This window comes from Pelobates fuscus, chromosome 7, assembly GCF_036172605.1.
Source record: "Pelobates fuscus isolate aPelFus1 chromosome 7, aPelFus1.pri, whole genome shotgun sequence".
Classification (NCBI taxonomy): Eukaryota; Metazoa; Chordata; class Amphibia; order Anura; family Pelobatidae; genus Pelobates; species Pelobates fuscus.
In genome coordinates this window covers 153,713,371-153,738,495 of record NC_086323.1, presented here as the reverse complement: position 1 = coordinate 153,738,495, position 25,125 = coordinate 153,713,371, and the positions used below count along the sequence as shown (strand labels likewise).

The 25,125-nt window shown below is 39.1% G+C and overlaps 1 protein-coding gene across 1 annotated transcript in view; it reads right to left on the bottom strand.

Moving 5' to 3' along the window:
• ADAMTS9 (ADAM metallopeptidase with thrombospondin type 1 motif 9) overlaps positions 1-25,125 on the bottom strand; it is a 220,810-nt gene that overhangs the window by 106,985 nt on the left and 88,700 nt on the right. Inside the window, exon 16 of the mRNA XM_063426827.1 lies at positions 24,729-24,824. Coding sequence (XP_063282897.1) covers positions 24,729-24,824 — 96 coding nt within the window. The remainder of the gene's footprint in view (positions 1-24,728; positions 24,825-25,125) is intronic.

Here is a 25,125-nt window from a genome sequence, read left to right as displayed (position 1 = left end):
CGTTTAGAAGAACTTTTGACCCTCCTGGCAGAAAGGTCAATGCAGCTAGATTAATGTTGCGCCTTAAACAGGATAATCGAACACTTGTGGATTATGCACTAGAGTTCAGATCCTTGGCGGCAGAAGTTAAGTGGAACGAACAGGCTTATATAGATGTGTTTCTGAATGGGTTATCAGATGTAATTCTTGACGAGGTCGCTACTAGAGAACTCCCTGAAAATTTGGAGGATTTAATTTCTTTTATATCTCGTATTGATGAACGCTTAAGAGAGAGGCAGAACACTCGAGATAGGACCCGTAGACCCTCCTTTAAACTAGCGCCTACCTTTCAAATCTCTGAGTTCGAAGACTTACGTATTCCTGAACCTATGCAGATAGGCAGTACTCATCTCACTGAAAGGGAGAGACAGTACAGGAGAAGGGAGGGTTTATGTATGTATTGTGGAGTCAGGGGTCATTTACGCCTAAATTGTCCCAATCGTTCGGGAAACGCTCGCACCTAAGTTCCTCTAGAGGACAGGCCTTGGGTGTTTCTACTTTGTCCTCTATTCACAACTACAAGGAGCTCAGGCTTGTGTTACCCGTTTCTTTAAAGTGGGAGAAGGGAGTAGTTAAGACTATGGCACTAATCGATTCTGGAGCTGCTGAGAGCTTTATAGATCAGGGTTTTGCTGCCAAGCATGCTATTCCATCCCAGTTAAAAGAGACACCTCTGGCTGTTGAGGCCATCGATGGTAGACCGTTACTTGAGCCTGTTATTTTTCATGAGACCATACCGATTAACTTGACTGTTGGCATCCTGCATAAAGAGGATATATCCTTGATGCTCATTTCTTCTCCGTCTATTCCCATAGTTCTGGGGTACTCCTGGCTGAGGAGACACAACCCTATTATTAATTGGGAATTAGGGGAGATAGTTTCATGGGGAGAGAATTGTCAAGAAAAATGCTTGCGGAAGGTCTTACCTCTTGGATTAACTAATACATCGAATACCTCTGACAATCCTACAGAGACACAAATCCCGCCTCAGTATCTAGATTTAAAGGCAGTATTTGACAAAAAGAAAGCCGATACCTTACCCCCACACAGGTCCTTTGATTGCAAAATTAACCTACTCCCTGGTACCATGCCTCCCAGAGGTCATGTATACCCATTATCTATAAAGGAGAACTCAGTCCTAGAGGAATATATTCACGAGAATTTAGACAAGGGATTCATCAGGAGGTCCTCCTCCCCTGCCGGGGCTGGATTTTTTTTTGTTAAAAAGAAAGATGGTTCTTTAAGACCTTGTATTGATTATCGAGGCTTGAATAAGATAACCATTAAAAATGCCTACCCGATTCCCTTGATCACCGAACTCTTCGATCGTTTGAAGGGCTCTACTATTTTCACCAAGTTAGACCTCAGAGGGGCATATAACTTGGTGAGAATCCAGCAGGGACATGAGTGGATGACGGCATTCAATACTCGATATGGCCACTATGAATATACTGTCATGCCTTTTGGATTATGCAATGCGCCAGCAGTATTCCAAGATCTGATTAATGAGGTTCTTAGGGAATTTCAGCAAGAGTGCGTCATTGTATACCTAGATGATATACTCATTCATTCTAGTGACATTGAGATTCATCACAAACAAGTCAGGAGGGTTTTGCACAAGCTTCTCCAGCATGGCTTGTACTGCAAGTTGGAGAAATGTAGCTTTGATCAAACCCAGGTAACCTTTCTCGGCTATGTGATCTCTGGGGAGGGATTTAAGATGGATCCGGATAAGCTCCAATCCATTCTAGAGTGGCCTTTACCCACAGGTCTTAAAGCCATACAGAGATTTATTGGTTTTTCCAATTATTATAGGCGCTTTATTAAGGGCTATTCTTCCATTATCGCACCTATCACTAACATGACCAAACAGGGGGCTGACACTAAGAATTGGACTACTGAAGCTCTCCTTGCGTTCAAGACTCTCAAGGAGCTTTTCGCTTCCGCTCCAATTTTAGTTCACCCTGACACTTCTCTGCCATTTTTGCTCGAGGTAGACGCATCAGAGACTGGTTTAGGTGCTGTTCTATCTCAAAGGTTGGGTGTTGATAAGCCATTACATCCATGTGGATTTTTCTCTAAAAAATTGACCGGTACTGAAAGCAGGTATGACATTGGTGACAGAGAATTACTAGCGGTTATCAAGGCTTTGAAAGAATGGAGACATTTATTGGAAGGTACATTACATCCTGTTACCATCCTGACAGACCACAAAAACTTGTCCTATATCGGAGAGGCCAAGCGTCTGTCCTCCAGGCAGGCTCGTTGGTCGTTGTTTCTTACCCATTTCAATTACGTTCTGACTTACAGACCTGGATCAAAGAATTCTAAAGCCGATGCGCTATCTCGCCAATATGAACCCTCTGCTTCAGTTGAACCACTTTTGTCTTCCATTGTACCCAAATGCAATATTATTGCTAATACCAGTCTCAAAATTCATTCCCCGCTACTTGACCAGATCTTGAAGTCACAACATCTAGCTCCCGGAAACACTCCTGAGGGAAGAAACTTTGTTCCTCCTGAACTTCAACTGGAGCTCTTACAGTGTTTTCATGAAAGTAAAATAGCTGGTCATCCTGGTATTCGCAAGACGTACTCTCTGATATCCAAGGATTTCTGGTGGCCTTCACTTCGTAAGGATATTGAGGAGTTCGTCGCAGCTTGTGAGACTTGTGCCAAGACTAAACTATCTCATGCATCCCCATGTGGTCTGTTACATCCCTTGGACATTCCTGAGAAACCTTGGTCCTGTTTGTCCATTGACTTTATCGTTGATTTGCCTGCTTCCAAAAGACAGACTGTTATCCTCACGGTGGTGGATAGATTTACTAAGATGGCCCATTTCGTGCCTTTACCTAAACTTCCGACTTCTCCTGAATTGGCGGAGATTTTTGCGAGAGAAGTTTTTCGCCTACATGGGATTCCTTCAGAGATTGTTTCTGATAGAGGTTCTCAATTTGTCTCACGTTTCTGGAGATCCTTTTGTTCTCAAATGGGCATCAAATTGAACTTTTCCTCTGCCTATCACCCTCAGTCTAACGGAGCTGCTGAACGTACTAATCAAAAGATCGAACAGTATCTGCGTTGCTTTGTTTCCGAACACCAGGACGATTGGGTCGGTCTGATTCCTTGGGCGGAGTTCGCACACAATAACCTTGTTTGCGATTCAACTCGCTCTAGCCCTTTCTTCATGAACTATGGCTTTCATCCTTCGATTTTTCCTTCGGTTTCCTCTTCTCAGGGGATACCGTCGGTTGATGATCATGTCGCCAACCTGAAGAAACTATGGGATCAGACTCGACAAATTCTATTACATAGTTCCTCGCTGTTCAAGAAACACGCTGACAAACATAGAAGAGCGGCTCCTGTTTTTGTTCCTGGGGATAGGGTATGGTTAAGTACTAAGAATATTCGCCTGAAAGTTCCGTCCATGAAATTTGCTCCTCGCTACATAGGCCCTTACAGGGTTCTCACTCGTATCAATCCGGTTGCGTATCGCCTTGCTCTGCCACCTGCCTTACGCATTCCTAACTCTTTTCATGTCTCCTTGTTGAAACCCCTCATTTGCAACAAATTCTCCTCTAAGGTCTCCTCGCCTCGTCCTGTTCAGGTGGAGGGTCGGGAGGAGTACGAGGTCAGCTCCATCATTGACTCCAGAATTTCTAGGGGAAAGTTGCAATATCTGGTCAACTGGAAGGGATATGGTCCTGAGGAGAGGAGTTGGGTACCTCAGGAGGACGTCCATGCTTCTCGCCTTCGCAGAGCATTTCACCTTCGCTTCCCATCTCGCCCCGGTTCTTTCCGCCCGGTGGGCGTATCTGAGAGGGGGGGTACTGTCAGGGTACCTGAGGCCTCTACCTCTAAGGGAGGTAGAGACTTGGTGGTGTATCCGTCCAGGCGAGCTGTTTCCTCCGTTCCTCGCGGTTCATCCAGTCACTTAAACACCGGCCGCGAGGAATCCACGTCCTTTTCTAGCACGACGCTCAATACGTGACGTCATGACGCTAGCACGAGCAATCTGTCACTCAAGTGTCCGATATCCAATCGGTACTTGTCAGAGGCGTGATTTCCATCCAGAGCCAGGGTATTTAAGCTTACTCCTTACTTCAGCTCATTGCCCTGTCGTGGTTCTAGCTTGTCTAGTCACTCAGTGCTCTGGTATTCTAGTTTGCTCTATTGGTTTTGACTCGGCTCGTTGTACTACCCTGTTTCTCTGTTATCCCTTGACCCGGCTTGTCTCTCGCTTATCTGTCTTCTCGTTCCCTCGACCTCGGCTTGCCTCTGACTATTCTTTACTCTCGGTACGTTAGTCCGGCCATTCTAAGGCCCGGTATACGTACCTTTCCACTCTTTGTACTCTGCGTGTTGGATCCCTGTCCCGATCCTGACAACACTACAGCAGAAAGGCAGCGGGAGATTAGAGAGGTCAATGCGTGGTTGAAGTCTTGGTGCAGGAAAGAGGGTTTTGGGTTTTTAGAGCACTGGGCCGATTTTGCGCTTGAGTACAACCTGTATAGTCGTGATGGATTGCACCTAAACGGTAGAGGGTCTGCTGTGCTGGGGGATAGGATGGCTAGAAGGTTGGAGGAGATTTTAAACTAGTAGTAGGGGGGAGGGTCAAAGCAATCTAGAATATGGAGATAGGATAGAAATGAGATGGGCTTTAGCTCAGAACAAAGGGGGTGGAGATGGGGGGAGGGGGAAGCTCAGAACAGAGGAGGTATGTAATATTGATAATTCACAAAAAGTACAAATGACTCATGGTAATATTAAATGTATGCTTACTAATGCAAGGAGCCTATATAACAAAATGGGGGAAGTAGAGGCAATAGCATACACTAAACAATACGATATAATAGGCATAACAGAAACATGGTGGGATGAGACACATGACTGGGCAGTTAACTTAAATGGGTACACATTATTTAGGAGGGATAGGATAAACAAGAAGGGTGGTGGGGTATGTTTGTATGTCAGCCATGTCAGAGCGAGCACGGGTGCTGGGGCAGCCCGATCGGGTGCTCCCAGTCTGCCTCTAATACAGAGGCAGACCGGAGCACCATTAACCCCGCGATCGCGGCGATCTGGGGTTAACTTTAGTAAATGACGGAAATTTTCCGTCAACGGTCCTTAACTGAAGGACAAGGTTGACGGAAAATTTCCGTCCGCGGTCGGGAAGGGGTTAATCAACATTCAAGTAGGGGAGCATTTGGGAAATAGTGATCACAATATGGTAACTTTTGAAATAAACTCCAAAAAGCAAAAGCATGTGGGGTATATTAAAACGTATAATTTAAAAAAAGCCAATTTTAATAAGATTAGGGCTGCTCTACAACATATCGACTGGCATAAACTCCTTAGTGATAAAAACACTGAGGAAAAATGGAAACTATTCAAACAAATATTAGAAAGGTACATTTCACAGTATGTACCATTGGGTAATAAATATAAAAGAAACAAGTTAAAACCAATGTGGCTACGTAGAGAAGTAAAACAAGAGTTAAAAAATAAGAAAAGGGCTTTTAAAGCATTTAAATTGAACAAATCAGAGACATCCTATATAAGATATAAGGAAGCCAATAATACTTGCAAAAAAGCAATTAAAGTGGCTAAACTAGAAAATTATAAATTGAAAGCCAAAGAATTCAAAACCAACCCCAAAAAGTTTTTCAAGTACATTCATTCTAAAAAAACAAAAAATGAAAGTGTAGGTACACTGAAAACAGAGATGGGTCTGTTAGTCAATGAAGACCAGGAAAAGGCAGAAATTTTAAATAACTATTTTTCTTCAGTATATATTAATGAGGATCCTATGCCAAGAGATATGCATATGATTGCTGCAACAAACTTGCAGAGAACTTGTGATTGGATAACTCGAGACAAGGTGCTACAGCTATTAAAGAAAATTAATGTAAATAAAGCTCCGGGGCCTGACGGTATCCACCCACGAGTACTTAAGGAGCTAAGTGGGGAGATAAGTGAACCTCTGTATTTAATTTTTCAAGATTCTTTTGTTTCAGGTATTGTATTGGAGGAAGGCAGATGTAGTTCCTATATTTAAAAAGGGTTCAAAATCCTTGCCTGGAAATTATAGACCTGTGAGCCTAACTTCTGTGACTGGGAAATTATTTGAACGGCTATTAAGGGATAATATTCAGGAATTCATTGGGAAGAACTGTGTTATTAGCAATAATCAGCATGGTTTTATGAAATATAGGTCATGTCAAACTAACCTAATTGCATTCTACGAAGAAGTAAGTAGAAATATAGATCAGGGTGTTGCCAAGGCATTTCATACGGTTCCTCACAATAGGTTAGTCTTCAAACTAAAAGAAATTGGTCTAGATGAATACTCTTGTTCTTGGTTAGAACATTGGCTTAAGGATAGAGTACAGCGAGTTGTCATAAATGGTAAATTTTCAAGCTGGACAAAAGTGGTAAGTGGTGCCCCTTAGGGTTCTGTTTTGGGACCGCTTCTATTTAACATATTTATAAATGATCTTGAAATGGGCATTGAAAGCCATGTATCAGTGTTTGCAGATTACACAAAACTTTGTAAAGTAATACAATGTGAGCAGGATATTGCCTTGCTGCAGAGGGATTTGGATAGATTGGGGGACTGGGCACTAAAATGGCAGATGAAATTTAACGTAGCAAAATGCAAAGTTATGCACTTCGGGGTTAAGAATGCACAAGCAATTTACACCCTAAATGGTAGTGAACTAGGGATAACCACACATGAGAAGGATTTGGGAATTGTTATAGACAACAAATTGGGTAGCAATATGCAATGTCAATCTGTCGTTGCTAAGGCCAGTAAGGTTTTGTCATGTATAAATAGGGGCATAAATTCTCGAGATGAAAATATAATTTTGCCTCTTTATAAATCGCTGGTAAGACCACACCTTGAATATGCTGTGCAATTTTGGGCACCTGTTCTAAAGAAAGATATCATGGCACTAGGAAAAGTGCAGAGACGAGCTACAACATTGATAAAAGGAATAGAACATTTTAGTTATGAAGAAATGTTAAAAAATTTAAATCTCTTCAGTTTGGAAAAACGGCGCCTGAGAGGGGATTTGATAACATTATACAAATATATTCGGGGCCAGTACAAACCATTATCTGTAAATCTATTCATAAACAGGGCTATACATAGGACACAAGGTCACACATTTAGGCTTGAAGAAAGGAGATTTCATCTAAGGCAAAGAAAATGTTTTTTTACAGTAAGAGCAATAAGGATATGGAATTCATTGCCTGAAGAGGTGGTTTTGTCAGAGTCTATACAGATGTTTAAACTGCAATTGGATAAATACTTGCAAAAACATAACATACAGGGATATAATTTCTAATTAGTGGGGTAATAGCTGCTTGATCCAAGGAGACATCTGACTGCTATTTTGGGGTCAAGAAGGACTTTTTTCCTAGTTTGTTGCAAAATTGGAAGCGCTTCAGACTGGGTTTTTTTGCCTTCTTTTGGATGAACAGCAAAAGCATATGTGAGGAAGGCTGAACTTGATGGACGCAAGTCTCTTTTCAGCTATGTAACTATGTAACTATTTAATTGAACTGTTAATAGCTCCCGACTGAATCCTCTCTTGCAACTGTCATTAGTCTAATACTATCCTTACCTTTTGTGTCACTTTACCCCACTCCCTCTAGCCCTTAAACCCTCTGTTCCTGTGTGTCCAACTTGTCTGGTTACAACTACGTTTGTTTGTCCACCCACTGTAAAGCACTGCGGAATTTGTTGGCGCTATATAATAAATAACATAATAATAATATATCCTCTACAAATACCATTATGCCTCTAGATGTGAATTAACCCCTTAAGGACCAAACTTCTGGAATAAAAGGGAATCATGACATGTCACACACGTCATGTGTCCTTAAGGGGTTAATTCAATCACACGTAAAAAAAATCGATTTGCAAGCATGGAAAATTGTGTAAATATGGTCACCTTTTCCTTCCTGTGTCATCTTTCCATTAAACACTTAAAATCCAAACATCAATGATTTAGTTTTTTTCAAGTGCATTAAGAAAACCCACAAAACCATCGAAAAACAGGTACAAAATGTAATTTTAAAAAATACTCTTTCAAAGTACATTTGATCTGCTTGTAGCTGTGATCAATTTATATTTTATATATCAACATATACACTTTATGACAAAGTTGCTGCAGCAACTGAAAATTGTCAAAAATATATTTTCTACATTGAAAACAGTTGCTGTTGCTTTCTTACACAATGAAAATTTAGGTTTTCTGAAAATATTACAGAACAATAAAAAAGAGACGATTTGGAATCTGTTGCAGAAGGTATGTGACTGGACTTCAGTTGTTGAAATTATCTTTTCATATCAAATACTTGTGTGTTTTTCTAAAACCGTGTTTGAAGAATAAAGCTTTGTGTATCAAGTCATGGGTCTTAAAGTAGATCTGAAAGAAATGTGGCTGTGTGCTTAACCTTTCCAGTAAACCATGAAGAGCAGAAAAATTAGAGAACAAGATGGGAGAAGAGTTCATTTTCCAAACATGAGAGGACTCTGGGGCACAATCCGGATGTCACAGCGTGCCATGTTCTGCGGAGATGTCTGGCTTTGGCTTCTGTAAAAAGAGTAAAAAGTACTCTTTTTACAATTCTTGTTTAGTTTTCTTGTTTTTTTGGTTTTCTATTATAGGTCTGGTTTTCTTTATGCTGGGATTTCTGGGTTCATTCCTATAATCCATCCCTGGGATTCCCAGTCTCCAGGTGCAGGCAGCTCCTCAAGGCTTCTGCCCTTTCTTGCAGGTAAGTGCTATATAATGTATTTTGGTTGTTTTAGTATACATTAGGCAGTGTAGGACCTGCCAGATATGGGGTACATTGGCGTTGTTGGCAGGCTTATGCAATGTATGATCATATAGTCTGACTAAATCCCCATGATTTCCATATGTAGTGCTTAGTTATTTCTCCTCTTGTTTTGCCTTTGTTATCTTGTCTTGTTTTAGTTTGTATACCCAGTCCATGTACAGTCCTGTCCAGTCATGCCTATGTTATGTTCATGTTTTCCGCATGTCTTGTGTATATGTTCTGGGTTTAGCTTGCTATCTTTCTCTGGTTCTGGGTTCTACTAGTTCTGTCTTGTTTTCATGTTTGGTGCCTGTTCTAGTCATGTCTGCTGCAGAGCCTCCCTATTCAGCTCCTGGGAGGTCTGCTTATTTCCAAGCTCCTGGTTACTGCTGCAGAGCCTCCCTATCCAGTTCCTGTGAGGTCTGCATATTTCCTAGTTCCTGAGATCCGCTGTAGCTGCATCAGGGTTCTGGTATGTGGCCGCGCAAATGCTGGTGCTCAACACCAGAGGGCGTGTGGTTACCCTGCACCAGGCCCTGATAGTCCATTTCCACGCTGAAGACTCCCACTTATAATCAGGCACTCAGGGGTCCCGGTTTCCGTACCACCACCCGTGACACCGGATTAATGTAACTGTTACCTGTGACTCATTGTCACTCTTTCTTTCGTATGATGGTAATAAATGAATAATATAAACCCTTTTAGAAAACATTTTATGCTGTCTTTATTAATGTAAAGTGATACTTAATGAAGGGCACTCAACATCGGGAATAAATGCATTCCGGACATGATGCATTTAAAATATATACACAAAATATATACACAAAATTCAAAAAATGTAAACCATTAAAAAAAAAAAAAAGAAAGAAAGTAGAAACCACCAACAACAAAAATTCTGAAAAGCTTTTTTTTCAGATTTCCATAGTTATCTGTACAGCCATTGGGCCCCAATATCACTTGGTAATGGGCTGGTGTTCCCAGCTTGTCATTAGCCACCTCAAAACCTTCCTCACACTGCGGTGGCCATCATGCTTTCCATTGATCTGGGTTCCCAATTCTCGGAGAGCTATTAAACTACTCTTCCCAAGGGCTGAATGCCCTAAATGCAGTGCAGGAACATTGCTTACTGACAACAATTGTCCTGAATCTGGGGATAACAGGGAACAAACCAGAGCCGGCGGGACTGGATCCCGAGAGCCTGGAAAAAAAAATAAGCTGCTTAGTTTTAGGGTAGGTTTCAAGATGAGTCGGGGAGGTAACATGGGGTGGATCAGATTGGAGTTTATTTACATAATGTTGGACTAAATTCTCCAATGCTCCGGATGAGTTATTGTCAAATTTGGATATTTTGGCCAAATAATTTACATTTTAGCTGTCTACAACTTTAGGTGACTTACTAATAATATATGCAAATAAAATAAATGTAATTTAGAACAAGAACAACGTATCTTATTTACACAGACTGATTTCTAAACACATTTATTGTCGTTTAAAGACACATTACTGGGAGTATTATTGCTGTGGAGCTCTGTTATTCACTTAGACACATAAATAACATGGAGCTTGTAGAAAAGAGGGACATTAGGCTAGAAAAAAGGGATGGAAGAATTTGTGTTCAAAATAGGGACTGTCCCTTGTAAATGGGGACACTTGGGAGGTTTTGTATTGCAATTTATAGATAGGTATGATTGTCATCCAGAGGTATCGTTTTATCATGCTTTATAAAAATCAAGCACTAAAAAAAGAATTGATTTATTCCCTTTTGTCTTTTAACCCAAATCTGGTGGTATGCTCCACACACTGCATTTATCAGCTTGAATTCTTCGTTCGAGAACAATTTCCTGAAAGCAGCAGTCTGCTGCACAAGTTCCCACTAATGCGATTAGGTAGCTAATTTCCTAATTTACCTTCCTCGTCATTTCACCCATCACACAGTAATGGTACAGCAATGGATCTCAAGTGTTACATTTCAAGCAAACTCCAAACCACAAAAGAATAGCTTTAAAAAAGAAAGAGAAGTAAGGAAGAGGGGAAAAATCAATATTGTTCTGAAACAAACAGAAAAGCTTTCTAGAATTCTGAAAACCCTGTTTTAGATATCCAAAGCTTAAGTGACTGACACTTGGCAAAATATCAGGAACAAGTCAACCACCTGGAAGCAAAAAAACTTAGCTAATAGGAATGGAATACAATGAAACAAGAGGACTGTTTAACCTTACTGCTTGAGGAAATACATTTGGAGTAGGGGTAAATAGAAGCGGATTGTATGAATAAATCATGCTCTTACAGTGTTATATATAAAAAGGATTTATAAAAATCCAGTCTAACCAATAATAACATAACCTACACTTTGCAACAACCGCGTCGTGTTTGGTTAGTTTTGCAAGGTGGTTCTTGATTCAATGTCAGAAGCATGGGGCACTTTGCAGGTGGGCAAATCATTTTATGAATTACCCATTGCCTGACATGTTTTCCAGTAATTACATTTTAGGTTCGTATTGAAAACTGGGGCGATCATATATAGTCTCATACAGTTGATATTCTGACATTAATGAGCTAAAGAGGTACACTAAGCGCTATAAATATACTACAAGATTTTGTAGTGGCTGTGGTCCAGAGGTTTTTGGGTAAACTCTAGAGACAAAAATGGTGTCCTCCTGCACTTCTCCCTTTTTTGCAACAAAGAAAATTTTGAAGTTTCGATTCTGGATAATCTGTCATCTATTTTATTGATTGTATCACTCTGCTACTTTTCATTTTTTTTTTAAAATGAAGAATCAGAATTATCCTGCTCTTGCCTCCCCTCTGCTAATGCTTCTTGGGCCAGCCTCCTGTCTTACTTCAGCGTATTCACATACAATTTTAAGTGAAACACATGCACACACAAACACTACAATATATGAGATAATGTGAAAAGGGTGGCACGGTGACATAAATAAATGTGAAGTTTTGCAGAAAATGTTCTCAATGAAGAAAGTTTGAGGAGGTGAGGTAAGGACTTTAAAATAAATCTAATCAGGAACATACGTGCATGTATAAAAATAAATTTAATCATTTTGTGCTTGTTTCTGAATCCTGTATATATATATTAAAGTTATTACCTGTCACTCTACAAAGATAATTTATATGATTACATGCCCCTGTGGGTTAGCTTACATAGGGAGGACCACTAGGACTCTTAAAACTAGGATTCAGGAACATATTAGAAATATTAAAAATGGGTTTTTAAAACACAGTGTATCTTTACATTTTAAAAATTATCACAATAGTAATCCACATCTAATGGAGTTTATGGGAATCCAAAAAGTAATTGGAAATTGGAGAGGCGGGGATCCCATAAAACTAATTGGACAAGCAGAGATGAAATGGATTTTTAATTTGAACACTATGCAACCTTATGGTCTTAATGATGATTTTGAAATATGCCACTTTTTATAAATTCTTTTAATTATATATTTTTTTATATATATATTTTTTATATATATTTAACATAATTATTGGCTACAATTTTTATAACAATATTTTCTTATCTATTTACTATTTTTTAATTTTTATAAAAACTTTTTGTATTCTATTTCTACAAATTGAGGTGGAGAAATCATCATAGTAACCATTATAGAAAGACCCCCCCCCCCCCTTTTTTGCACAGCGTTTTGGGTTGCTTTTTGGTGGAGATGGTATAATGATTTTTAATGTATTTGGGATTGACTAATAATCTGTATCTCTTTATTTATGTGTTTACAATGCTCTAATATGGGCACACCATCCAAATAAAGGGAAGAATATGGACTTTTATGTGGACATTATTAAGGACATTCTTTTGCCAGCACTTTGCCCTCGAACAAAATGGCGAAATCACCCTCTGCATATGTGGAAACCTGAACACGAATCTACATCACAGAAAAGGAAGCTGGATCCCACGGGAGGCATCATCAAATAGTGGGATGGATAGAGACTATTCAGATTCCCGGAAGTGACATCACGCGCTCGTTTTTACGTGCGTGCGCGATGACGTCACCAATAAGGGATAGAGTACTTTCAGCTGAATTTCCTCATACTCCCCCATGAGAACGCCCGTGATTGGCTGGAATGCGGTCCGTTTCCTCCAATCCGGACGGAAGGAGGGATATTTAAATATAACAAACCAGGATGGAAGTCACCAATTGAGAAAGCCGGGTGAGATCGGCGAAACGCATTTTGGACAACTACCAGGATATTGTATGTATTTTAAATGGTTTTAAATGTTCGTATGAATAAATCTTTATTGAGTTAAATGCATCTGGTACATCTTCTATCCTGCTGAAAGGGGGAAGGAGTCATCCCTAAAAAGGACTCACGGGCCAATACACTTAGAGCCAGGTTACGGGCTCTTACTCAGGTGAGAAGAATACCTCCACCTTTATTTCTGATACCAAAAGTTATAAGGATTTCAACACCAGGGCGAATTTCCCCTGATTTCTTTTTGTTCTTTCTTGAGGAACATACAACAAACGGATCGAATACTACCCAGATACCTTACATACCCTTAAGAAATTGCTGGGGAGTAAGTGATTATTACTAAGCGCTACACACTCTCACTATCACATATTGGTTGTGTATATAGTGGATTTATTGTATTGTATTATAATAGGATTGGAGAGTTCCTATTTTTTGTGTGGGAGCTGCTGCACTAAGAGCACCTTATTTTGGAAATTATTTTAAGCGCCTGTTAACATAGATTACTTTGTATACTTGTTATATATATATATATATATATATATATATATATTCCCTAACATTGCATAAAAACATTAACGCAAAAAAAAAAACAGTTTACAGTTTCATTAGTCATAAAAATCCTTTTCTTATGGATTTTAAATCAAATGATTTTGTTTAGCTTATCCAGCTTGCAAATTTCACATTGACTATGCCTGTTTAACATGCTTGTAGAATTTTACAATACAAAAGAAGATGTGTTGAATTGAACTGTATTGTGTTAAAAGAGTGATTCAACAGTTTATGTGGTTTAAAGCAGAGGTGTCCAAAAGGTAGATCCCCAGATGTTGTAGAACTACAGCTCCCATGATGCTTTGCATGACTTTATAATGACAGAGCATCATGGAATCTGTAGTTTTAAAACATCTGGAATCTACCTTTTGGGCAACCCCGGTTTAAAGGCTCTGTTCCCATAACCACTACAGCTTATTGTAGTTAATATGATGTATGTTGTCTATAAATGCATCCCCAGTTTTCTTATATCAAACTGCATTGGAGCAATGTGAAAAACACTGGGATTCTCCCTAGGACACAATGTCCACTTCCTTTTCAGCCACACTGTTAATGCGGATTTGCCTGGATAGAAGCCTCTGAGCTCTCTAACTCAACTTAAACAAGTAGGGAAAAACGTGCACAAGTTGATTATGCATGGTCCAGTCCAATCATCCACCTTCCATGCAAAGTTCACAGTCAGAGATATTAACAAAACGTCACCCGGGTATTACAAATTTCATGCCTAAATTGTCTAACTGTAAATATTCTCCAACTCAGCTTTGTTACTAGCTCAGCTATTCTGGAATAAACTTGCAATGCCTTGGTGAATTCCCAAGAATCCATGGTTAACTGACTAACCCTGACCTGCATTGACTGACGGAAGGCTTTCACGGAGTTTAGCAGTATTTAGTTGGTTAACATACTACACTATGCGTTGCTGAATAATTTAGAACTGATAGGTCTTTAAATGCAAATTTTGCCTGATGGTCATAAGAACAGGAAATCCACTTCCCTCCTTTTACAATAATAATTTAGATTGGTGCCCAGAGAGGCTTTCCAACATTGCTTTACTATGTTCCAAATGCAAATTAGCACTTTACGTGATAGCAATGCTTACTCAGTGCTGACAAGGCACAAAAGTTGGCCATCAAACGCTAATTAGTAAATTTCCCACACTGCAAATACTTATTTATGTATACCTTTGCAGAATAAGCATTCAAGGTGATAATGAGGCGTCTAACACCTAGTGTCTTCTGGATGTTTCTTCTTTTTCTTTTCCTATGGCATCATGCTTAATTTTTTTCTTTTGCACTATGCAACAGTAAACATTTAAAGTTCTACAAAATGTATAACTATTCCAAGCTGTTTTATATCAAAACCTCCCTTGAAGAATAGCAGTTTATATTCTGACTGCCCCATGTCTACATCCAAGCCAAAGTAACTATACCATGGTTTGCACAGAGCAGTAACACTTGGTGAGCTGTGTACTAAATGTATTCAAGCTGATTGCATTTGCATGTTTATATAGGCTGATTATGAATAAATGATCTCAAATTGTAGCCCGCTATGACTAATCTTTATTTATCTAAAAAAAAATATATATATATATTTTTCTGTGCATACGAGTACAAAACAGGCTTGCATTACCACAACAATATGAGCAATCATTTAGAAAACAGATGGGTATAACTTTGCAGTGGTAGAGAGTTACAGCACAGTCTGAAAGTAATATTGAAGTCAGAGAAAAAGAGTATGACAAGATAACATGAGTAGACATCAGTGAGATTATTCTAAGTATTGGTTAACTGTTGAGAGATAAGAGACTGTGCCTGCAGAGGCATTGCTTAAATTCAGGTGGCTCAGCCTACCCCATACTTAGATTCATGGCTCATGTTCTGCATGCCGGCACCCAACCAGCCCCAGTTCTTACCGCACACCAGGGCACCTGAGTCATAAGTCCCATGGCATAGTGTTGATACAACTTGGGGCTTCTTGGCAAGTCTTCTAACATGCTGAGTGTTGTGCTCCCGAAGGTGAGAGAAGCTTTGAGGGGGCTTTTTCAGTCTAGGCCACAGCCTGGAGAGAGGGCAGCCAGTAGTCGAGTCAAATCTTCGGCACTGATGCGCTCGTCTGGGCGCCTGCCTTTGCTTCCTCACCTTCGTAGTCGCATCAGGGTCTTGCACAGAGGTGTGGAGCGTTGCGCGGTCAGATGCGGAATCAGTGCCGGTGGAGCCTTCTCCTGAATGCACTGGCGATAGGAGAGCTTGGCCCAGAAGTTGTCAAACAGGCGATCCAATTTTTTAGAGAGAGAGGGTTGCGAGTCGATGGATGTAGAGTTATACGTGGATTCCGCCATGATAGTCATAGATGGCCTGCTTGTACAGGTAGGTTGGTGTCGGCACTTAGCCTTCATGGCACTGGTAGTACTTGCAGGGATATCCCTCACCGGTGGGGTGGGGGTGTGTGTGCAGGGGAGACCTCCAGGAAAGTATGCTTCAGTCAGCCAAGGGATCGGCAGCTTCCCTTGTGCTGTCCGAGTAGGCTCCTTGTAGCCCACAGGTCTATACCCAGGAAAAGCTGACGATCTCGGTCAAGAACACGATGGGTTTCTACTGCAGTGGGAGCACCCGTCTCTGTCTTATTAATAATATCGGCGATATATGAGCGGTTCAGTACGGAGCTCGCCAGACATGCGATCGGTCAGCACGGCTGCTAGGCTCCGCCCCCCGACTACTCTTTATTTAATTCATTGTTTTATTATTTTCCTTCAGAGACATTTATTTCAAGAAGATGAATAGGTGTTGGTTTAGGTTAGTAAGCCTACTAGGTTGCATTGTACTAGGCTGTCTTATTAAAAATGAGATGTGATGGAACTCAGCACTTAGCATGAGTACCTTCGTCAAGTGTCCCTCTCTTTCAGCACTGGATACCTGCAGTGATTATAGCGGTTATAGCTGTCTTATCCAAACACTAGTTGAGACTTAATGAAAGGTGAATAAGAACTGGTTCATTGAGAACAAGGCACATTCTTATACACAACCATAACAGGGGGTCCATGGGTTGAACAATGCAAATCCCAACAGTATCAGTAACCGCTCAGCTAATTATCCCCCAGACATTGTGTGCTATTACAATATACCCCAAAACATACAAAACTACACATAAAACCCCCACATGACTTATATCCCAGAATAGCTCTCCCTCTTATTCGGTCAAAAGAGTGCTCTTGTCGCACTCATGGTGTTGAATTGTTACCCGGTTAAAGTCTAGTGAACGCTATGAGACTCATGGCTTTTCCTGCGAGACTCTGTCACCGTGTGGGTTGGAGTGAGGACGCTCTTGCCCATGCCTGGTGAGGGACAGGAGGAAAACCAGGGAGTGTGACTTTAGTTCTTAGGTGAGAAATTGGGGTGAACACCTCTGCATAATGGCATTAGTGTGGTTCTGTAGTGTGGTTCTGTAACAGACACATATGTACATTAAAGCTAGCTGCCTCTTTATACAATGTTTCTGATCTAAAGCTAAGGCTTTATTCACAAAGACTTCATAACTTACTCGAGTCAATTCAAAATTCCCAAGGGACAAACTATGCAGTACAAATTTGAGAATCTTCAAACTTCCCTGACTTCAATACCCAAGCAGAGATCCCACGGACGTCATTGGACCTTTAGTTCAAAAGATCAACACAGCGACTAATTATTTGTGCATATTTAATGTTTTAGAATCAAAAGGGTGTAGGTAACAAAGATAAACAAAATCTCCTGATTTGTATTGAAGGCTGTGTGCACTCCTTATGGACTGACATCCCTCAACAACATCAATCCCGTTATTACATGTGTTTCTCAGACAACGCTCAGCAAAAGCATATCATGAAACATGCTAGCATCAGCGGGCATTACTTCCAGTCATGAGTCTTAATACATGCTTCCAGTCGTTAGGCACATGGGCAAACCTAGTGGACAGATTGGCAAACCTGAGTGTCTGCTCAGATCTTCTGCCTATATAAAGAGCAATTATGGGGCAAAGCTATAAAAATCATGGAAACCTACGGAATATTCCAGCCTACTGCTCCATTTTTTTTAAACACTGCCCCGGAATTATAATTAGTTTTAAATAAACCCCAATGTTCCTCAGGAACAAAGATAGTTTTGCATTTTCATAGGAGTTAATCATTGATCATCCCAGATGGGAGTTTGCAGCATTTTGCATTTTTGCAGCATTGTTGCCTTTTGGAAGCAAAGCAACAGAAAGAATCAAATAAATCTCCCAATGCTGGCTTTAACATGTTCAGATATGTACAGGAGATTGAATTGTTGAAACATTTAAAACGAAAATATGGGTATCGTTTCAAAAAGCAAAAAATAACCAATACAGACGTCAGAAATGACAAATTAACCTTAAGACATGAAAAGAAGGATACACCGTGCAAATCATCTGTGATGTATCCATTTAACAGAGAACAGATAGATAAAAAGATAAGCACATAGTAACAGGAGATTTGGCAGTTATTAAAAAATGATATGATAGACATTTATTCACAAATGTGACTATTCCTAACTGATATGGTAGTGATATTAGCATCATTCACAAGTGATATGGCAACTATAAAGCACAGTGTGACATGAATTCTTCACGTGTGAAAAGATGGGGAGAATCATTCTCATAAAATACAGATATGGGGGATTACTTACAGGTGATCCAATAGCCAGATATGGGTTCTTAACAAGTGATTTAATAGATAAATGTCAGGAATAGAATTACCCTCACACACAAACTTAAAGGTAACAGTAAAGGCAAACGTAAACGTAAAGGTAAACCGGTCCTGGTTAGTGTCTGAGACAGATATATGAAATGTCTGCAAACAGACAGAGAATAAACGAGAGACAGGCAGAGGTCAGGATTGCAGAAATACACAAAATCGATAGCCAGGTCAAGATCAGGATAACAGAGAGCAAGAATAGTCAAAAACAGGTCAGAAAACAGGATATCCAATACACAGTATAAACACACTCTCAGGTAACAAAAACCACGACAGGGCAAGGAAACAGGGACAACCAGGAAGTATATATACCCTATACTAGGTAGTGATTGGTCACAGAGGACCGTGATGTCACAAGTCTGTACACATCATCAAAAAGCGACACATGGGCTGACACTATACAAGGAGACTAATGGAAGGGGTCTACATTATATATGATGTATATGATGTCATAATAAGGCATCAGGAAGTTAGGGATAAATGTGTGTGCATCAGAACTCAGAAAATACATAATTTCTGTGATTACACAGTGCTGCGAGGGACAGGTATCGTGACAATAATATAATTATTTACAAGTGTCATGTGTCAAGGTCAAGGATATAACCCAACACGCATAACCTGGACCTATGCTATCCTAATAGTATAAATGGGATAGTGGCGTCCCTAAAGTTGCTCGGCTTTTTGCTATGTCTATATAGTAGGCAAAAATAGCAGTGGAGCAGCGTTCTGCATCACAACTGGCATGAACGTGAAGAAGAGGAGAGAGCTACAGGTAACCTTATGATACAGAGATAAGAATTATACTCAAGTGACATGATAAAATTATGGGGATTATTCAGAAGTGATATAGCGAAATTTGGATCTTTCAATTGTGACACAACAGTACACTTGGGATTAATAAAAAGTGATATAATAATGAGCTGGGGACTACTCACAAATAATATGATAGAACAATGGGGATTGTGCAATAGAGACACATATGATGGAGAGTTTTATTCACATGTGACAAAGAGATGACAATCTGAATCTAATGTGCCAGAGAGCAGAATTGTGTGCAAACCATGTGAAAGAGCTGTGGATTGCTCAAAAAGGGCTGAGTTGGCCCAGGACATAATCTGTGATCCAAATAATGCATGTTTGACACAATTCGCTTAACCTTGGACCGTAATGTGTTACATTCAGAACAGATTGTTGTAACTCAGCTTGATGGAACTTGCCAAGTACTCAGTTCAGGAGAGTGTTCCATGAGATGTCCTTGTGAACCTAGTCTATAATAAAGTAAATTAAGATGAATTTTAAATAAATTGGGTTAAGTCCAGAAAATAGTGAATTCACTGAACACCCAATATAGCCCTGGTGACAAATTATCAGCAGAGAAAGACAGAGAAAGAGAATGACAGTAATTTCAATATGATAGTAAATAGAAGATTGGTGATAAAGGGACACAATTGTCACCATAACAACTACAGCTTAAGTAGTTGTTCTGGTGTCTATAGCCTGCAGGATTTTTTTTATGTAAAAACTGCCTTTTGTTAGGTTCCAGCAGAAACTCCAGTCCAGCAGATATTTATAGGATATTTATTGACCCCTCTCCCCCCGCCACAGCACGCCATAGCACCTTCTTCAGAGTGGAACTGCTAAATAGCTTAATAATAATAAAAATAAATGAGTAATGGCAATTAAAGTGGCTAAACTAGAAAATGAGAAATTGATAGCCAAAGAATGCAAAACCAACCCCAAACATTTTTTCCAAGTACATTAATTCTAAAAAAACAAAAAATGAGAGTGTAGGTACACTGAAAACAGAGATGGGTCTGTTAGCCAATGAAGACCAGGAAAAGGCAGAAATTTTAAATAACTATTCTTCGGTATATATTAATGAGGATCCTATGGCAAGAGATATGCATATGATTGCTGCAACAAACTTGCAGATAACTTGTGATTGGATAACTCGAGACAAGGTGCTACAGCTATTAAAGAAAATTAATGTAAATAAAGCTCCGGGGCCTGACGGTATCCACCCACGAGTACTTAAGGAGCTAAGTGGGGAAATAAGTGAACCTTTGTATTTAATTTTTCAAGATTATTTTGTTTCAGGTATTGTACCGGAGGATTGGAGGAAGGCAGATGTTGTTCCTATATTTAAAAAGGGTTCAAAATCCTTGCCTGGAAATTATAGACCTGTGAGCTTAACTTCTGTTAATGGGAAATTATTTGGCTATTAAGGGATCATTTTCAGGAATTCATTGGGAAGAACTGTGGTATTAGCAATAATCAGCATGGTTTTATGAAACATAGGTCATGTCAAACTAACCTAATTGCATTCTACAAAGAAGTAAGTAGAAATATAGATCCGGGTGTTGCAGTGGATGTGATCTACTTGGATTTTGCCAAGGCATTTGATACGGTTCCTCACAATAGGTTAGTCTTCAAACTAAAAGAAATTGGTCTAGATGAATATTCTTGTTCTTGGGTAGAACATTGGCTTAAGGATAGAGTACAGCGAGTTGCCATAAATGGTAAATTTTCAAGCTGGACAAAAGTGGTAAGTGGTGTCCCTCAGGGTTCTGTTTTGGGACCGCTTCTATTTAACATATTTATAAATGATCTTGAAATGGGCATTGAAAGCCATGTATCAGTGTTTGCAGATGACACAAAACTTTGTAAAGTAATAAAATGTGAGCAGGATATTGCCTTGCTGCAGAGGGATTTGGATAGATTGGGGGACTGGGCACTAAAATGGCAGGTGAAATTTAACGTAGAAAAATGCAAAGTTATGCACTTCGGGGTCAAGAATGCACAAGCAATTTACACCCTAAATGGTAGTGAACTAGGGATAACCACACACGAGAAGGATTTGGGAATTGTTATAGACAACAAATTAGGTAGCAATATGCAATGTCAATCTGCCGTTGCTAAGGCCAGTAAGGTTTTGTCATGTATAAATAGGGGCATAAATTCTCGAGATGAAAATATAATTTTGCCTCTTTATAAATCGCTGGTTAGACCACACCTTGAATATGCTGTGCAATTTTGGGCACCTGTTCTAAAGAAGGATATCATGGCACTAGAAAAAGTGCAGAGACGAGCTACAAAATTGATAAAAGGAATGGAGCATTTTAGTTATGAAGAAAGGTTAAAAAATTTAAATCTCTTCAGTTTGGAAAAACGGCGCCTTAGAGGGGATATGATAACATTATACAAATATATTCGGGGCCAGTACAAACCATTATCTGGAAATCTATTCATAAACAGGGCTATACATAGGACATGAGGTCACACATTTAGGCTTGAAGAAATTAGATTTCATCTAAGGCAAAGAAAAGGTTTTTTTACAGTAAGAGCAATAGGATATGGAATTCATTGTCGGAAGAGGTGGTTTTGTCAGAGTCTATACATATGTTTAAATTGCAATTGGATAAATACTTGCAAAAACATAATATACAGGGATACAATTTCTAATTAGTTGGCTAATAGCTGCTTGATCCAAGGAGACATCTGACTGCTATTTTGGGGTCAAGAAGGATTTTTTTCCTAGTTTGTTGCAAAATTGGAAGCGCTTCAGACTGGGTTTTTTGCCTTCTTTTGGATCAACAGCAAAAGCATATGTGAGGAAGGCTGAACTTGATGGACGCAAGTCTCTTTTCAGCTATGTAACTATGTAACTATGTAACTATGTAACTAAGTAATCAATGTTAAGAATACCTACAGTTCCAGTATGTCGGTCATGTTTAGTTAGACGTTAGTGCTTTTCTTACCTATGATGATACTATATAAATAATTGTAATTGTAATAACAGTCCCAAGTCACAGTTTTGCTATATAAATTAATCATAATAATAAGAAGGTATATAAAAGTCACAATCTTTCTGAGCTAAAATTGACTTTGTATATTTGTATATCCATTTGATTTAACCAGTCTCACAGAACACATATATGATATAGTATATGATATTATTACTATCTTAATTTCATCTACAACACAGGAGAATTTGACCACTCTCTGAGCTGGTCATGCAATTAACAGGGATCTAGGACAATGAAGGGGATTAGGACAATTAAGCAACAGAGGAGCACCTATATATTATAAAATACTGACCCAAACTCGACACAAAAGTATGGGCCAGTGCGTTTGTTAATGGGAAGTAACGGTTGGATTCTGGATATGATCAACTCTGATCAGCGCACAACATTATATTATTATTATAAACGTATTACCATGGTTTGCACTTGTGGAATGACTGGAAAATAGTGCTCTATACACACAACAGAGAAAGACAATGTCCACTCTGCTTGAAATCATCTGATCACATTAGGAAATAGCTGACTGTTATTCCGTGCACAGTTTCTTTACAAAAACAAATGCTCTTGTGTTTTGTGCATCAGTAACACCAATCAAGGTGTCATAGGAACTGCTCCCCAACCTCACGATACAATGTATATGCTGAGGCAGATCCCAGCTTGAAGGTCTTGACTGAGAGAGATGATCTCGGCTGTTGGACAGAACCCAGACTCACATCATTTATAATAACAATTTTAAATTTAGAGAGGTGCCAACAGCATCGCACAAGTCTCCTGAGTACTGGAATAGAAACTGCAAATAACAGGGAACATATTTCTGGCAGAACACATGCATAAACCATCGTGAAACCTTTTATATATATTTATATAGCATGCACACCATCAATGATAATAATGGGGGTATGGGAATTGAGTGGGAAAGCTTTTATCTGTTAATAGATTAACATTAAAAAATAGGTGATTCTGATACAAAGTCATTAGATGAAAAGTGCATATGAAGTTTAATATGTGTTGTGTTTTCATTAAATTTAATTGGAAGATATTCCCAGCATGCATCTGGCTTTCTCTTTATGAATGTCTGTTACAAAACCTTGCAGTGTATTATGTAATTGATGAAAGATTTGGGGTCAGGAGGCGGGTCAGTAACCTTGTAAAAGCCTTGCTGACTTGAAATGTCAATCACTTGATAGAACACTTGATATTATCACAAACTAAACGGAGTATTAAGGCACCTGAGCATGCACCTCTTGCTATTTGCAAATTTCTATGTGAACTGCACCCAGGCAAGTGACATAGATTAATATCAACAGGTGGTCTGGCAAACCTTTTACTCGTATATTTTAATAATGATATATATGATTTATTCATAAACAGCAAACATATGCTACCTTGCATTACAATAGCACAGCCACATAGATGATAGACAGAGTGTTCCTATATTCAAATATACCTGTTGATTAAAAAAACTAAAATAAGGAATACATTCTTTAAAATGTGTATATATATATATATATATATATATATATCTTGATAAAGATGCAGGAGGGCTGAAACGTTGATGTAACTGAATACACCATTGAAAATTCCCAGAGAGTGTATAAATATTATGTGTCAACTTTGCTCAGAAATGCTTTAAACTTGAGAAAGGAAGGTCCTCCCGAAAGCTCAGACATCCCAAGTCTCCCAGTAGGTCCGGGAGACTCCTGTATGTGTAGTGTGTCTCCTTGACACCCTCGTGTCTCACACAACATCCCGGAAATCACACACAATCTGACATACTCTATATATCAGATTGTGTGTGAGTCATTTCCAGGATTTTATATATGCAAAATGCTATGAAATTACGGGCATTTAGCATATAATAATATTATATTAATTCCACCAAATTTTCACTTTACACTAAACTAAGTTCATTCTTTATAGCTGTACCATACATTTGGGATGTACCTATAGTCCAAACTGTAAGTGATTATTTAAGACAAAATGTACATGCACAAATACACACATAGACAAATATGTGGACATCCACCCATAAGAAGATTACTTGCAAGGGATCTGTAAAGAGCAGATGGAGAAGATACTCTTTCTATATATACAAGACACAAGGGATGTATATGTAGAGGATACCTAGGAAAGCTATGCAAACAGCTTAACATTCTGTTATAGAGATTAGATTTGCTTTTAACCACTAGTTCTACTTTCCTTTTCAAGTGAAAAGACAAGATAACATTCCTACAACAGTTAAAAAACCAAAGTAAATATGTGCGCATTAAATACCATCATGCCTTGTCTTCTCAGTTGACAAACATCTATATCCGTAATCACACAGAAATAATTCTTACCAATTATAAAAATTAAGGTGGTACTTGAAGTTTTAGGTAAATATAGTCAAGACAGGCACCTCACATGTATGCAAACTAATTCTCTAATGATGATCGACCAACGATAAGGGTGGCGTGAGTAATTTAGGAAATTTAGTTCACAAACATTTGAGGTGTGAAATTCAGCCATCTCTGATTTAAGCAACATCAACAATTTCTTCTCACCAAGATAATTATCATCTTCTGGTTTCCCTGAGTAGCTGTGCTGACGCACATCAATATTAGTGGCCCCGGCTGGAATCCGAACAACGGTATTGTAGCCTGAAAAATACAGTTGAAAGAATGGATTGCATAATTACTCACTTGCTAGATGATTAATGCAGTGTTTTAATATTGGTTTGCTTTTAGCAAAGATATTTTAGAAATAGTGCACTTTTAAAGAAAATTAGTATGTTCCCTCATGGTGAAACCTCTATGGATAGTTGCTGAAAGAAGACTCTTTATTGCCACATGCAGATAAAGTATAGAAGGATTAATATCCCACAGTCCTATGCAGATTACCGCTTTTGGACATCCCATTCATTCCTAACATAGGGATGATGAATGGGGCCAACAAAATTCA